Genomic DNA, 16,149 nt, shown 5'->3' on the forward strand with positions numbered 1-16,149 from the left:
CTCAGATCCAGGCAAAAGGACTAGAGGGCCTCTGCCGGACTAGGGGAGAACGGGGCTGATTTCTACCACAGACGTCCTTGTCCCCCTGGGTCTCGGGAAGGAAATGTGCCTCCCAGTGGCACAGATTACTCTGGTCTTTGCAGTTCGTGCTCAGGAATGTGGGAGGTGGGGAGTGGAGTGCTCTAGACTAGGGGGCCAGCACTTCCAAGGACCCGAAGAGAAAGGGAGGGGGTGGGGAATGGCTAGTTGAGGAATCTGTAGGAGAGCATCATTATGGCTGTAGCTTAGAATCTAGAGGTGAGACACAGAGGACAAAGCAAGTACCTGGAGAGGGAGGCAGAGAGCCTACTGACCTGATCAGAGGGCACTGGAGAGGGGAGCCTTTTTAAGAGGTGGAGGAAGATAATCAGATTTCATCTTAAAGAGATCACTGTGGCTGCAGTCCAGAGACTGTACTGGGGAAGGGAGGGGCAGGAAGCAGGGTGTTGCTGATGTAGTCCCAAGAGAGAGGGGATGTGGGCAAGCTAAGTGTGAGCAGCTCTGGCCAACAGGCAGTCGGGTAAGCAGGTCTCTCACTGCCCAAAACTAATCTCTGAATCCCATCCTTCCCCTTCATGGATCTTCTAGATTTTTCCCTTTACTTATTTCTTTCTATTTACTCCTTTGGATTATCATTAAGTATAGTTATAATTTTCTTTTTACTCTAAGTTTTCCTTTGCCTCATTGTTTCTCTCCAGATGCCATCTCAATGATTGACCGATGGTCTGAATCCAGTGATGTTACTTCTCCACTAGGTGTCCTTGGAATATAATCAGTGCTAAATAAATGTCGGCTGAATGAATTACAAGCTCTTTTTATCCTCCATGTTACTTAGTATGAGATGGGTGCATAGTAAGTATTTAATGAATACTGGTGGCCTTGTCTTAAATCCCAATTTACCTGAAAAGGGCTCACATTTTTTTTTAACCTAACAAACAACAATAAAACAAAAACACTCCATAGTTTTAAAAGCTTCAACCTGTTAAATAATTAAGAAATAACCTTCAGTCATCAAGCTAGGGATCACTCTGAGATGAGTAAATTGAAGCTCTCCTGTCAGCCTTGCATTTTTACAGAAAGGGCAGATGTAAGGTCACTCTGCAGCCAGTTATGCCTGTTTTCCAAACTACAGAAAGATATCCTGCCACATGTTCTAAAAACGTATGTTATCTGGTATGAAGCAAGGAGGAAGGGAGGGAAGAATTGTATGTGATTAAAGATTGGGAGGCTTTCCAAGCCACTGTCCAGAAGATAGCCTACTTAACTACAACAAGCAAGGAAAAAAAACTTTTTAACCAATGTACGGCTCTGATATCTATATAGGAACTGGCAGAATGAGTGAAGATATAATTCTCCTGTATCTTTCTCTACGATGAAGGAGATGATGACTTTTAACCAAACTTCATAGTCCCTTAAAAGGAACTGAAGTATGACTTAAGAAACATTTCAAAATGGCTGGGAGCGGGAGGGGGGGCTGGGGCGGGGGATGATTGATTTTTCAATAAATTGTGTCAAGACAATTAGAAAGCTGTTTGAAGGGGAAAAAAAATCCAGATTCATACCACACGTTTTACTTCAAAATAAATTCCAGCTTAAAGGTTTAAATGTAAAATGTGAAACCACTGAAGTACTAGAGGAAAAATGGGTAGATGCTTTTATAATCTTGTCATGAGGAACATCCATCCTTTCATTCATTTATTCATTTAACAAATATTTATTCAGTGCCTATTATGCGTCACCACTGTTTTGGGTGTTGGGAATACATCAGTGAACAAAAAGACAAAAGTCCCTGCCTACCTGAAGCTAACATTTTAGTGAGGAGGGCTAGACAATAAACAATAAACCAGATAAATTCTAAAGTGTGTTTGAAGATGAAAGACACTAGGAAAGCAATAGAGCAGAGTAAGAGGGGGAGGGTGTCAGGAGTACAGGAATGGAAGGGTGCAAAATTAAAAGGGTAGATCAGAGTTGGCCTCAACCAAGAATGTGACATTGAAGTAAAGATAAAGGAGGGAGAAAGCCGGCTGGGGGAAGAGCCATCTTGGGTTGAATTTATTTGGTTTATTTAGGAAGGCTGAAGCATACCTGCCCCATTCTAAGAACAGCAAAGAGGCCAGCGTGGCTGAAACTGAATGAGCAAAACACAAGAGTAGTAGAACCTAAGGCTGATAAGTAGCAGAGGGGCCAGATCATGGAGGGTTTTGTAGGCCATTGGTAAAGACTTTGCCTTTGTTGAGGAGGAAAAATAATTTTCCCTCTACTCTTCTAGGTTCTTGGCTAAGACCACCCCCCCCCAAAAAAAGACACTGATAGAAGAAAAACAAACAGAAGTTTAATAACATGCATACCTCCTGTATACATGGGAGATAGCCGTGAAAACTGAGTAATTCAGGAAATGACTCAAGCCATCATTTTATTTTATTTTTAAATTGAAGTACAGTTGATGGACAATATTATATGTTACAGGTGTACAATATAGCGATTCACAAGTTTTAAAGGTTATAATCCATTTAGTTATTACAAAATATTGGCTATATTCCCTATGTTGTACAATATATCCTTGTAGCTTATTTTAATTTATTTATTTATTTATTTATTTATTTTTGGCTGTGTTGGGTCTTCGTTTCTGTGTGAGGGCTTTCTCTAGTTGTGGCGAGCGGGGGCCACTCTTCATCGCGGTGCGCGGGCCTCTCACCATCGCGGCCCCTCTTGTTGCGGAGCACAGGCTCCAGACGCGCAGGCTCAGTAGTTGTGGCTCACGGGCCTAGTTGCTCCGCGGCATGTGGGATCTTCCCAGACCAGGGCTCGAACCCGTGTCCCCTGCATTGGCAGGCAGATTCTCAACCACTGCGCCACCAGGGAAGCCCTGGAAATATTTTTGTATCTTTATATTTTGATTGTCTTTCTTTTTTTTTTTTTTAACGCATTGTTTACTTTATTTATTTATTTATTTATTTTTGGCTGTGTTGGGTCTTCGTTTCTGTGCGAGGGCTTTCTCCAGCTGTGGCAAGCGGGGGCCACTCTTCACCGCGGTGCGCGGGCCTCTCACTGTTGCGGCCTCTCTTGTTGCGGAGCACAGGCTCCAGACGCGCAGGCTCAGCAATTGTGGCCCACGGGCCCAGCCGCTCCGCGGCATGTGGGATCCTCCCAGACCAGGACCCGAACCCGTGTCCCCTGCATTGGCAGGCAGACTCTCAACCACTGCGCCACCAGGGAAGCCCCCCTTGTAGCTTATTTTATACAAAATAGTTTGTAACTCTTATCCCCTACCCCTATCTTGCCCCTTCTCCCTCAAGCCATCATTTTAAATACCATCTTCAGCTAAAAGAGAAGTTGTAGGAGCCGGTTATGGGAGGCTATCAAGCAAAGCACAATAAACAAGAATAGGGTTGTGATGCAGATAGAAATTATTACATTCTCCATTGATAAGAGTTTCTAGAGATAAGACCATCCTCCTCTTCCTGGTATAGAGAGGAAGACACTTACAAATGGAGATTTCCCTTATAAATGTAAATATCTCTTACAAAAGGGTAACTTGTCGATTTTCAAAGCTTCTCCTGTGTCTGCTGTTTCTTAAAAATAGTCAGCTCAAAATAATCCTCATGCCAAAGAGGCATATTTTGCCTTTGACGTGGCCAGTTCTGCTCCCCTTCACCTTTTACTGTGATTGAAATCAGGAGCCATTGCAGGGCCTTGAGCAGAGGAGGGACACATCTGTCTTACCCCAGAACAGGATCCCATTGTTGCTCTGTGCAGGATACACCGTAGGGAGTGTCAACTGAAAAAAAGTACACAACCTAAAAGATGAGAATTATGTTTTATTTGGCAGAATTTCGAGGACTTAAGCCCAGAGGACAGCTTCTCAGATCTCTCTGAGAGACAGCTCCAAAGAGGAAAAGAAGGAGCCAGGATATATAGGAGTTTTTTCAACAAAACCCAGGTAGTTGGAACATCAAAAGATTACTTTTAATTAAAGAAAACCAGACATCCCAAGTTAATGAACTTAGCGTTTTTTCTATGTATGGGAAGATGCAAGTGTCTGGGCTCATTGAAATCCCTTTGATATGTACCTTAACTATCCAGGGCCAGTATCCTGTTCTTTCCCATTCAGGGTGCACTTTTGCGGTTGGCTAAAGATCCTGCACACGCAACTAAGACCCGGTGCAGCCAAATAAATAAATAAATATATTTTTAAAAGCTATTGTAATAATGCCTGGATGGTGGGGACAGCAGTGCCTGTGGTGGTGAGAAGTTGTCTGATCCTGCATATATTTTAAAGGTAGAACCAAAAGAACTTCCTGACACAAAACCCAGATGGCATGAATGAAAAGACTCATTCATTTACCTATAAAAGCTTTCATTCATTCTCCAACTGCTTTGGTGGCTCATTCATCTTTTTTTTTTCAAACTGCAAACTAGGGAATTCCCTGGCGGACCAATGGTTAGGACTCCACGTTTCCACTGCTGAGGGTGCAGGTTCGATCCCTGGTCAGGGAACTAAGATCCCACAAGCCACGCGGTGCAGCCAAAAATAAATAAATAAATAAATTAAATAAATAAACTGCAAACTAAATATGTTCAACAGTGGTTCTCAAAAGCCTTTGTTATTTCTGTAACTTAATTAAAATTAAAAAACTAAATACATATATGAAAAAATAACAGAAAACTAGGACCTCTATCAGCTTTATTAGCTGTGATAATAGGCATTATTTGTAATTATATATTATAAATTAGAAATTACATGTAACACATAATTATAACAAAAACTTTAGTTTTGAAAAAAGTTTTATTCAAGAACTTTCTAGTCCATCTTTTTTTTTTAATTGACATGTATTCGCACATACACACACAAATAATACACATACATAACATTTTTCTGAACGATTCAAGAGTAAGTTACTTGCATAAAGCCATTCACCCCCAAATATTTCAGTGAGCATTTCCTCTAAATAATAATATTCTCTTACATTTACACAGTAGAGTTTTCAACTTCAGGAAATTTAATATTGACACAATATTTTTATCCAAGCAAACAACCATATGCCAATTTTTTAGTTGACCTAATAATTTCCTATGTAGCATTAATTCTTTTTTTTTGAATATTTGAATTGTATATTTTTTTATACAGCAGGTTCTTATTAGATATCCATTTTATACACATCAGTGTATACATGTCAATCCCAGTCTCCCAGTTCATCACACCACCACAAACCCCCGCTGCTTTCCCCCCTTGGTGTCCATGTGTTTGTTCTCTATCTGTGTCTCAATTTCTGCCCTGCAAACCGGTTCATCTGTACCATTTTTCTAGGTTCCACATTTATGCATTAATATACGATATTTGTTTTTCTCTTTCTGACTTACTTCACTCTGTATGACAGTCTCTAGATTCATCCACGTCTCAACAAATGACCCAATTTCGTTCCTTTTTATGGCTGAATAATATTCCATTGTATATATGTACCACAACTTCTTTATCCATTCATATGTCGTTGGGCATTTAGGTTGCTTCCATGACCTGGCTATTGTAAATCATGCTGCAATGAACATTGGGGCGCATGTGTCTTTTTCAATTATGGTTTTCTCTGGGTATATGCCCAGTAGTGGGATTGCTGGGTCATATGGTAATTCTATTTAGCTCTTTAAGGAACCTCCATGCTGTTCTCCATAGTGGCTGTATCAATTTACATTCCCACCAACAGTGCAAGAGGGTTCCCTTTTCTCCACACCCTCTCCAGCATTTGTTGCTTGTAGATTTTCTGATGATGCCCATTCTAACTGGTGTGAGGCGATACCTCATTGTAGTTTTGATTTGCATTTCTCTAATAATTAGTGATGTTGAGCAGCTTTTCATGTGCTTCTTGGCCATCTGTATGTCTTCTTTGGAGAAATGTCTATTTAGGTCTTCTGCCCATTTTTAGATTGGGTTGTTTGTTTTTTTAATATTGAGCTGCATGAGCTGTTTATATATTTTGGAGATTAATCCTTTGTCTGTTGGTTCGTTTGCAAATATTATCTCCCATTCTGAAGGTTGTCTTTTCATCTTGTTTATGATTTCCTTTGCTGTGCAAAAGCTTTTAAGTTTCATTAGGTCCCATTTGTTTATTTTTGTTTTTATTTCCATTACTCTAGGAGGTGGATCAAAAAAGATCTTGCTGTGATTTATGTCAAAGAGTGTTTTTCCTATGTTTTCCTCTAAGAGTTTTATAGTGTCCGGTCTTACATTTAGGTCTTTAATCCATTTTGAGTTTATTTTTGTGTATGGTGTTAGGGAGTGTTCTAATTTCATTCTTTTACCTGTAGCTGTCCAGTTTTCCCAGCACCACTTATTGAAGAGGCTGTCTTTTCCCCATTGTATATCCTTGCCTCCTTTGTCATAGATTAGTTGACCATAGGTGCGTGGGTTTACCTCTGGGCTTTCGATCCTATTCCATTGATCTATATTTCTGTTTTTGTGCCAGTACCATATTGTCTTGATGACTGTAGCTTTGTAGTATAGTCTGAAGTCAGGGAGTCTGATTCCTCCAGCTCCGTTTTTTTCCCTCAAGACTGCGTCGGCTATTTGGGGTCTTTTGTGTCTCCATATAAATTTTAAGATTTTTTTGTTCTAGTTCTGTGAAAAATGCCATTGGTAATTTGATAGGGATTGCATTGAATCTGTAGATTGCTTTGGGTAGTATAGTCATTTTCACAATGTTGATTCTTCCAATCCAAGAACATGGTATATCTCTCCATCTGTTGGTATCATCTTTAATTTCTTTCATCAGTGTCTTATAATTTTCTGCATACAGGTCTTTTTTCTCCCTAGGTAGGTTTATTCCTAGGTATTTTACTCTTTTTGTTGCAATGGTAAATGAGAGTGTTTCCTTAATTTCACTGTCAGATTTTTCATCATTAGTGTATAGGAATGCAAGAGATTTCTGTGCATTAGTTTTGTATCCTGCAACTTTACCAGATTCATTGATTAGCTCTAGTAGTTTTCTGGTGGCATTTTTAGGATTCTCTATATATAGTATCATGTCATCTGCAAACAGTGACAGTTTTACTTCTTCTTTTCCAATTGTATTGCTTTTATTTCTTTTTCTTCTCTGATTGCCGTGGCTAGGACTTCCAAAACTATGTTGAATAATAGTGGTGAGAGTGGACATCCTTGTCTTGTTCCTAATCTTAGAGGAAATGCTTTCAGTTTTTCACCATGGAGAATGATGTTTGCTGTGGGTTTCTCGCATATGGACTTTATTATGTTGAGGTAGGTTCCCTCTATGCCCGCTTTCTGGAGAGTTTTTATCATAAATGCGTGTTGAATTTTGTCAAAAGCTTTTTCTGCATCTATTGAGATGATCATATGGTTTTTCTCCTTCAATTTGTTAATATGGTGTATCACATTGATTGATTTGTGTATATTGAAGAATCCTTGCATCCCTGGGATAAATCCCACTTGATCATGCTGTATGATCCTTTTAATCTTTTGTTGGATTCTGTTTGCTAGTATTTTGTTGAGGATTTTTGCATCTATATTCATGAGTAATATTGGTCTGTAATTTTCTTTTTTTGTAGTAGCTTTGTCTGGTTTGGTATCAGGGTGATGGTGGCCTCATAGAATGAGTTTGGGAGTGTTCCTTCCTCTGCAATTGTTTGGAAGAGTTTGAGAAGGATGGGGGTTAGCTCTTCTCTAAATGTTTGATAGAATTCACCTGTGAAGCCATCTGGTCCTGGGCTTTTGTTTGTTGGAAGATTTTTAATCACAGCTTCAATTTCGTTACTTGTGATTGGTCTGTTCATATTTTCTATTTCTTCCTGGTTCAGTCTTGGAAGGTTATACCTTTCTAAGAATTTGTCCATTTCTTCCAGGTTGTCCATTTGGCATAGAGTTGCTTGTAGTAGTCTCTTAGGATGCTTTGTATTTCTGCAGTGTCTGTTGTATCCTCCTTTTTCATTTCTAATTTTATTGATTTGAGTCCTCTCTCTCTTTTTCTTGATGAGTTTGGTTAATGGTTTATTAATTTTGTTTATCTTCTCAAAGAACCAGCTTTTAGTTTTATTGATCTTTGCTATTGTTTCCTTTGTTTCTATTTCATTTATTTCTGCTCTGATCTTTATGATTTCTTTCCTTCTGCTAATTTTGTGTTTTGTTTGTTCTTCTTTCTCTAGTTCCTTTAGGTGTAAGGTTAGATTGTTGATTTGAGATTTTTCTTGTTTCTTGAGGTAGGCTTGTATAACTTTAAACTTCCCTCTTAGAACTGCTTTAGCTGCATCCCATAGGTTTTGGATCGTCGTGTTTTCATTGTCATTTGTCTCTAGGTATTTTTTGATTTCCTCTTTGATTTCTTCAGTGATCTCTTGGTTATTTAGTAACGTATTGTTTAGCCTCCATGTGTTTGTGTTTTTTACATTTTTTTCCCTGTAATTGATTTCTAATCTCATAGTGCTGTGGTCAGAAAAGATGCTTGATATGATTTCAATTTTCTTAAATTTACTGATGCTTGATTTGTGACCCAAGATGTGATCTATCCTGGAGAATGTTCCGTGCGCACTTGAGAAGAACGTGTAATCTGCTGTTTTTGGATGGAATGTCCTATATATATCAATTAAATCTATCTGGTCTGTTGTGTCATTTAAAGCTTCTGTTTCCTTATTTATTTTCTGTTTGGATGATCTGTCCATTGGTGTAAGTGAGGTGTTAAAGTCCCCCACTATTATTGTGTTACTGTCGATTTCCTCTTTTATAGCTGTTAGCAGTTGCCTTATGTATTGAGGTGCTCCTATGTTGGGGGCATATATATTTATAATTGTTATATCTTCTTCTTGGATTGATCCCTTGATCATTATGTAGTGTCCCTCCTTGTCTCTTGTAACATTCTTTATTTTAAAGTCTATTTTATCTGATATGAGTATAGCTACTCCAGCTTTCTTTTGATTTCCATTTGCATGGAATATCTTTTTCCATCCCCTCACTTTCAGTCTGTATGTGTCCCTAGGTCTGAAGTGGGTCTCTTGTAGACAGCATATATATGGGTCTTGTTTTTGTATCCATTCAGCAAGCCTGTGTCTTTTGGTTGGAGCATTTAATCCATTCACGTTTAAGGTAATTATTGATATGTATGTTCCTATGACCATTTTCTTAATTGTTATGGGTTTGTTTTTGTAGGTCCTTTTCTTCTCTTGTGTTTCCCACTTAGAGAAGTTCCTTTAGCATTTGTTGTAGAGCTGATTTGGTGGTGCTGAATTCTCTTAGCTTTTGCTTGTCTGTAAAGGTTTTGATTTCTCCATCGAATCTGAATGAGATCCTTGCTGGGTAGAGTAATCTTGGTTTTAGTTTCTTCCCTTTCATCACTTTAAATATGTCATGCCACTCCCTTGTGGCTTGTCGTGTTTCTGCTGAGAAATCAGCTGTTAACCTTATGGGAGTTCCCTTGTATGTTGTCATTTTTCCCTTGCTGCTTGCAATAATTTTTCTTTGTCTTCCATTTTTGCCAATTTCATTACTATGTGTCTTGGCATGTTTCTCCTTGGGTTTATCCTGTATGGGACTCTCTGTGCTTCCTGGACTTGAGTGGCTATTTCCTTTCCCACGTTAGGGAAGTTTTCGACTATAATCTCTTCAAATATTTTCTCTGGCCCTTTCTCTCTCTCTTCTCCTTCTGGGACCCCTATAATGCGAATGTTGTTGCGTTTAATGTTGTCCCAGAGGTCTCTTAGGCTGTCTTCATTTCTTTTCATTCTTTTTTCTTTATTCTGTTCCACAGCAGTGAATTCCACCATTCTGTCTTCCAGGTCACTTATCCGTTCTTCTGCCTCAGTTATTCTGCTACTGATTCCTTTTAGTGTATTTTTCATTTCAGTTATTGTATTGTTCATCTCTGTTTGTTCTTTAATTCTTCTAAGTGTTTGTTCTTTAATTCTTCTAGGTCTTTGTTAAACATTTCTTGCATCTTCTCAATCTTTGCCTCCATTGTTTTTCCGAGGTCCTGGATCATCTTCACTATCATTATTCTGAATTCTTTTTCTGGAAAGTTGCCTATCTCCACTTCATTTAGTTGTTTGTCTGGGGTTTTATCTTGTTCCTTCATCTGGTACATAGCCCTCTGCGTTTTCATCTTGTTTATCTTTCTGTGAATGTGGTTTTTGTTCCACAGGCTGCAGGATTGTAGTTCTTCTTGCTTGCTGTCTGCCCTCTGGTGGATTACGCTATCTAAGAGGCTTGTGCAAGTTTCCTGATGGGAGGGACTTGTCTACTCCATCTTTAAATATTAGAGTTTCTTCAGTCTCATTGCTAGAGCTTCTTGTTTATTCATTCTATCCTCATCCCTTAGGTAATCTCACCCATTCCCAGGGAGTCCTCTACAATATTATCTCTATAGCCTCAGGCTGGGGATTTTTTTGTTTGGTTTTGTTTTGTTTTTTGTTTTTTGCTGCACCTGCGGCTTGCAGAATCTTAGCTCCCTAACAAGGGATTGAACCTGGACCCCCTGAAGTTGAAGCGTGGAGTCCTATCCACTGGACCGCCAGGGAATTCCCAGCCCCAGGTTTACATATCTGTGCCAAGTCTCTCCCTTGGGCTCCTGAACCTGCATATCCAGCTTCCTGTCTGACATCACTACTCGGCTGCCCCCAATTCATTAATTCTTTCCCTTGCCAAATATCCACTGGGTACCTACTCTGTGTTGGTCACTATGGTAGGGACTGGTATACAATTCTGAATAAAATGCACTTGGTCCCTGCCCTCATGAAGTTTACATTCTATTGGGGGGGGGGAGGGTGTAAGAAAATAAACAAGAAAACAAACAAAAAATAGTGAAAACCACTACTTTTTTTGAATTTTTGAATTTTATTTTATTTTTTTATACAGCAGGTTCTTATTAGTTATCTATTTTGTACATCTTAGTGTATATATGTCAATCCCAATCTCCCAGTTCATCCTAACACCACCCCCCACCACCACTTTCCCCCCTTGGTGTCCATTTGTTTGTTTTCTACATCTGTGTCTCTATTTCTGCCCTGCAAACTGGTTCATCTGTACCATTTTCCCAGGTTCCACATATATGCGTTAATATAAGATATTTGTTTGAAAACCACTATTTTTTGAATAAAATAAGTTGCAGTAATAGAGAATTTTTTAAAAAAATGTGTGTGCAAGTGTAGGAGGCCTACTTACAATAGCAAGGGAAGATCTCCCTGGAGGTACTGTCATGGAAGCTGAGAGTTCAAGGATGAGAAGCAATCGCTCATGGGAAGCACATTCTAGATAGTAGCAACAGCATGTGCAAAGGCGCTGCTGAGGAAAAGAATGAGAAGTATGTGAAGAACTTAAAGGAAGCCACTAACGCTGGAATGCGGTGATTTAGGGAAAACAATGACAGTTAATCTAGCCAGAAGGTTAGGAAAGTGTCAGATTATCCAGGGTTCTTTAAATCATAGGTAGGATTTGTGGGGTTTATGCTAAGAACAATGGGAGCCACAGAAAAGCTTTAATCCAGGAGAAGCACTTGAGCTGATTGGTATTTTTGAAAGCTGACTCTGGCAGCTCCGTGGAGAATGATTGGTAAAGGGGCAAGCATGGAAGCTGGAAAAAGGACTTTAAGGCTGTGTGAGCTATGGCGTGGCTTGGACTAGGATAGGGGTTGTGGACAGGGTGAAAAGTGGATAGATCAGAAGGATAGTTGGGGGAATTCCCTGGCAGTCCAGTGGTTAGGACTCAGCGCTTCCCTGGTCAGGGAACTAAGGTTTCCCCAGGCCCCGTGGCGTGGCCAAAAAAAAAAAAAAAAGTTGGGAAGTTGAAACAGCGCAGAAGAGTCTACCTAAGAACTAGACCCTGGTGCTAGAATGTCTGGTTTGAAGCCTGGCTCTGCCACTTCCTAGCTGCATGGATTTGGGCAAATCCATAATTTCAGTGTCCTCATTTATAAAATGAGGATAATAATAGTACTTATAGGAAGTGTCAGGATGAAATGAGTTAATATACACACATGTTTACAACATTTCTTAGAGCATAGTAAGCATGATTGATATTAAGTGTTAGCTATTAATATTAATGATGCATTGGTGATGCGGGGTGAGGGAGGAATCAATGGTGATGCCAGATTTCTAGCATGAGCTACTGGATGTCTTCTTGAGACACTAGAGTAGCAAAACTTCAGTCTTGGGTAAAACTGATGTTTTACTTTCTCCATGTCTACTGGAAAAAGTCACACAATTGGGCAGATTGAGCCTATTGTAAAATCCATGATCATAGACCTCAAATGAGACTTCAATATGGCCCAGGAATTTTACTACATATTTTTGGTCAATTCACTCACCTGCCTTCTGCAACCATTTTTTACAACTTTCTCCACTCTCCTCTAACCTCCTACCCCAGCACCACCTCCCACCTGCTCCCACACGTTCAATATTTGACCACAACTCTTATTTCATAGAGAAAATAGAAACCGTTAGATAGGAACTCCCGTCATCTTCTGGCAACCAAACACATGTATCTACCCATCTCTACACCCACCCTACCTTCCTTTCCCCCTGCTACATAGGATAGTGGTTCCCAAAGTGTAGTTAATTCCCCAGAACAGAACAGGAGAATCGACAGTGCCTGGGAACTTGCTGGAAATGCAGATTTGCAGACCCCACTCCCAAATCTACAGAATCACAAACTCTGGTGGAGGAAGGGGCAGCAACCTGTTTTAACAAGCTCTCCAGGGAATTCGGATGCACAATCCAGTTAGAGAACCAATGCAAGAGAAGAATGATGCCTCTTCTCCTTGAAGGCCATTCCTTTACTTGTGCTTGGATGATGTCCTCCCCTGCTTTCCTGAGAATTTTATGTCATTAATTATCTCTTTTTCCTCATGTATATTCAACCTCTCCTTCTCAACTGGAGCTTTCTCATGCACATTAAAACATGCTCTAACAAAACATTGTAAATCAACTATACTCCAATAAAAATTAATTTAAAAAAACAACAAAACAAAACAAAAAAATAAAACATGCTCAAGCCTTTCTCACACACAAAACTGTCTCTTTCAACCTTTCATCCCCTTCTGGCTACCACAGGATAGTTTTCCTCCCCTCCACAGCCAAACATCTTGAAAGAGTCGTTGCTGGTGTGGGATAATGGGTAGTCAATAGTCTTATGAGACTCCCACTGCTGGTGGGAGGGAAAATTGGTACAGCCATTTGGGAGGGCAGTTTGGTAGTACAGTAACTATTAAAATATAAAAAGTGCAAGCAGTGTCTATTAAAATTTAAATGAGCATTCCCTTCTTGTTGCCTTCTTTGACAAGGTGAGTGTATATAAGGCAGTATTCTGCAGAATTGTGAGCGACTGGGGAAAAAATAGAAACAACTTAAATGACTATCAGTAGAGGAATGCCAAATAAATTATGATACAGTACGTAATATCGGTAGTGCGTTAATTAAAATAATGAAGTGGTTCATTCTATACATCATGTTATACTATATAATATATGTTTATGTAAAACATATGCACATGTATATATATTTGTCTATGTTAAATTATGTTATTATCTATAACATTAATATGTTAATACCCAGAAAAAGGCCAGGAAGGACACACCAAACAAATAACTATGGTTACCTCTGAAAGGTGAGGAAGAAGACCAGGATTGGTAGCAGCGGTCAAAAAGGATTTTAGTCTTGTCTGTAACGCTTTCATTTTTTAAAGGAAAATATATTTATGTATTACTTATATAATTAAAAATCAAATAAAAGAAAGAGTTGTCAAAAAAGAAAGAGTTATCTATACCAGCTACTCCATTTTATCACCTCTCACTCAATTCTTAACCCACTCCAATCTGGCTTTTATCCAGATCATTTCCCCGAAATAGCTCTCTTTCATGTCGAAAATGACATCTGTGTCACCACATCAAAAAGATAAGATGTTTTCTGCTATTTTACTTGGCCTTTTTTTGTCCTTGACCACTTTCTCCTTGAAACACTTTCTTCCCTTGGGCTTCCAAGCTCTTTTATATTTAACAACACATTCTTCTGGCTTTCCACCTACATCTCTGCCTGATCTCTCTCTAACAACTCTGCAGCTTGCCTATCCTTGTCTACTAGACTACAAATTTGTTGAATTTTTTTCAAAGACTTGCCCTGGATCCTCTTCTCTTCTCATTCTGTACTCTCTCAATAAGTGATTTCTTTTATCATCCATAAGCCGTCAACTTCCAAATCTGTATCTCCCATTCCATGGCTATATGTTCAGCTGCATGTTTGATATCTCAATTTGTAACTCTCAGAGTCTCCTCAAGTACAATAGGTCCCCCCAAAACCCCTCTTAATCTCTCTCTATCCCCTTAAATCGAGTCCTCTTTCAATATGCCATGCCTCAGTGAATGGTTCCACCATCCATCCAGTTGTGCAAGCCAGAAACCAATGAATCTGCCATGACACTTCCCTTTTCTCTCTCTCTCTTTTTTTTTGGCCACACCAGGTGGTATGTGGGATCTTAGTTCCCAGACCAGGGATCGAACACCGAGCCCGCTGCATTGGCAGCGCAGAGTCTTACCCACTGGACCACCAGGGAAGTCCGTGGTGATCATTTCTCAATGATCCCTGTAATAAAGGAATATAGGTACCCTTTTGATAACAAGTTGATGTTGGTGCAGAAATACAATTCACAGTCAGAAACTCCATAGTATCAGGGAAAAAACTAAAACTCTCCATTCTCACCATATCACAGAGCATATAAATTATGAGAATAATTACTCAGATGGAAAACTTAATCTTCAAAGTGTTAAAGCTGTGAAATCAAGCTATTTCAACGGCTGCCTTGCTGTACGAAAGTGGTAGGTGTGGATAAAAGGAGAAGATCCAGAGTTAACAATTGACTAAATGGGGGAGGCAGACAGAACTTTAATACAGTGTGAAAGTGACAAATCACAAGTATACACAGGGTGTAGTGGGAGCACATACAAGGGGCACTTAATCCAACTCTGTGTGGTATGTGTGTGTGGTGTGGTATATATGCGGAGTGGGGGGCTGTCAGGGAAGATATGCTAGGAAAGGTAACTTTCCAAATTAACTGAAATATACAAGCAAGATTTCAGCCAAGCAAAAGGTGGGAGAGGGGGTGGCAGGGTCTGCAGAGGCTACTATACCAAGGAACAGCAAGGATCAATTTGTTCAGAGGCTAGAGAGAATGGCCTCTTCGTGTAACTGAAAGTAGTTCTTTGGAGCAGGATCGGAGAGTAGATTGACTATGGGAGTGGCGTCTCCATCCTCCACCCTCCTCCCCTGCACTAAATTTTGATGCCGGAGCGGTGTATGTATGTGAGGGCGAAGGGTTAGGTCATGCAGGTCTTCCCGAGCAAAGGCAGAGTTTGTACTTAACCCTTAGGGCAATGAAGAACCAGGAGAAGATGTTTTCCACTTTTTATTTCAAGAGAATTTTAGATTTACTGAAGTGTTGCAAAAATAGTACAGAAAGGTCTCATTCACTGAAGTTCCCTTAACATGAACATCTTACATAACCACAGTAGAATGATCAAACTAAGAAATCAAGGTTGGTACAATACTATTAACTGCACTACAGACTTCATTGGGATTCCACCAGTTTTTCCACTAAGGTCCTTTTTTTGTCCAATCCAGGACCCACATTGCATTGAGCTGTCCAGCGAAGGATTTTAAAGAGGAGTGTGACGTGATCACATTTGCAATGTCAGTTTGAGAGAAACATATTTAGATTTTGGGCAATGGGGAAGGAAAAAGTGAGTCAAGTTAGGAGGCCCAGGGAATAAGCTAGTCTGGCCCTGTTGGCACCCTATGAAAGTTATGATGTAGCCTCTGGAGCTGACATGCTGGCCTACCATGGCACATTAGTTCCCTTTTTGATGTTCAGACATGCTGATTTAGAAACATGGTTTAACTAGAGCATGATTCCACTGGATCACAGTATTCCTTTGTTCTACTACTCAGTCTTGGTATAGACACATTGAAGTGAACTGGAAAGAGGATGGGGACTGCAGCTTGGATATTTTTAACTCCAAATGGTTAGAAACATGGGGAAAAATAACTATTAAAGACTTAGTAGTTGCATTTTCTTTAATGTGGCCTGAAGCATCTGTTTTTGTGAAGTGCCATTCCTTCTGTTTCCCTTTACAA

General features: G+C 39.6%; 1 protein-coding gene across 1 annotated transcript in view; it reads left to right on the plus strand.

The window, feature by feature from the left end:
* Window positions 1–11,295: 11,295 nt before the first annotated feature.
* The window catches only part of LOC118888371 (transmembrane 9 superfamily member 2-like), a 102,521-nt gene continuing 97,667 nt past the window's right edge, over window positions 11,296–16,149 (plus strand). Inside the window, exon 1 of the mRNA XM_036839329.1 lies at window positions 11,296–11,372. Coding sequence (XP_036695224.1) covers window positions 11,296–11,372 — 77 coding nt within the window. The remainder of the gene's footprint in view (window positions 11,373–16,149) is intronic.

This window comes from Balaenoptera musculus, chromosome X (genome assembly GCF_009873245.2).
Source record: "Balaenoptera musculus isolate JJ_BM4_2016_0621 chromosome X, mBalMus1.pri.v3, whole genome shotgun sequence".
In the NCBI taxonomy this organism is placed as follows: domain Eukaryota; kingdom Metazoa; phylum Chordata; class Mammalia; order Artiodactyla; family Balaenopteridae; genus Balaenoptera; species Balaenoptera musculus.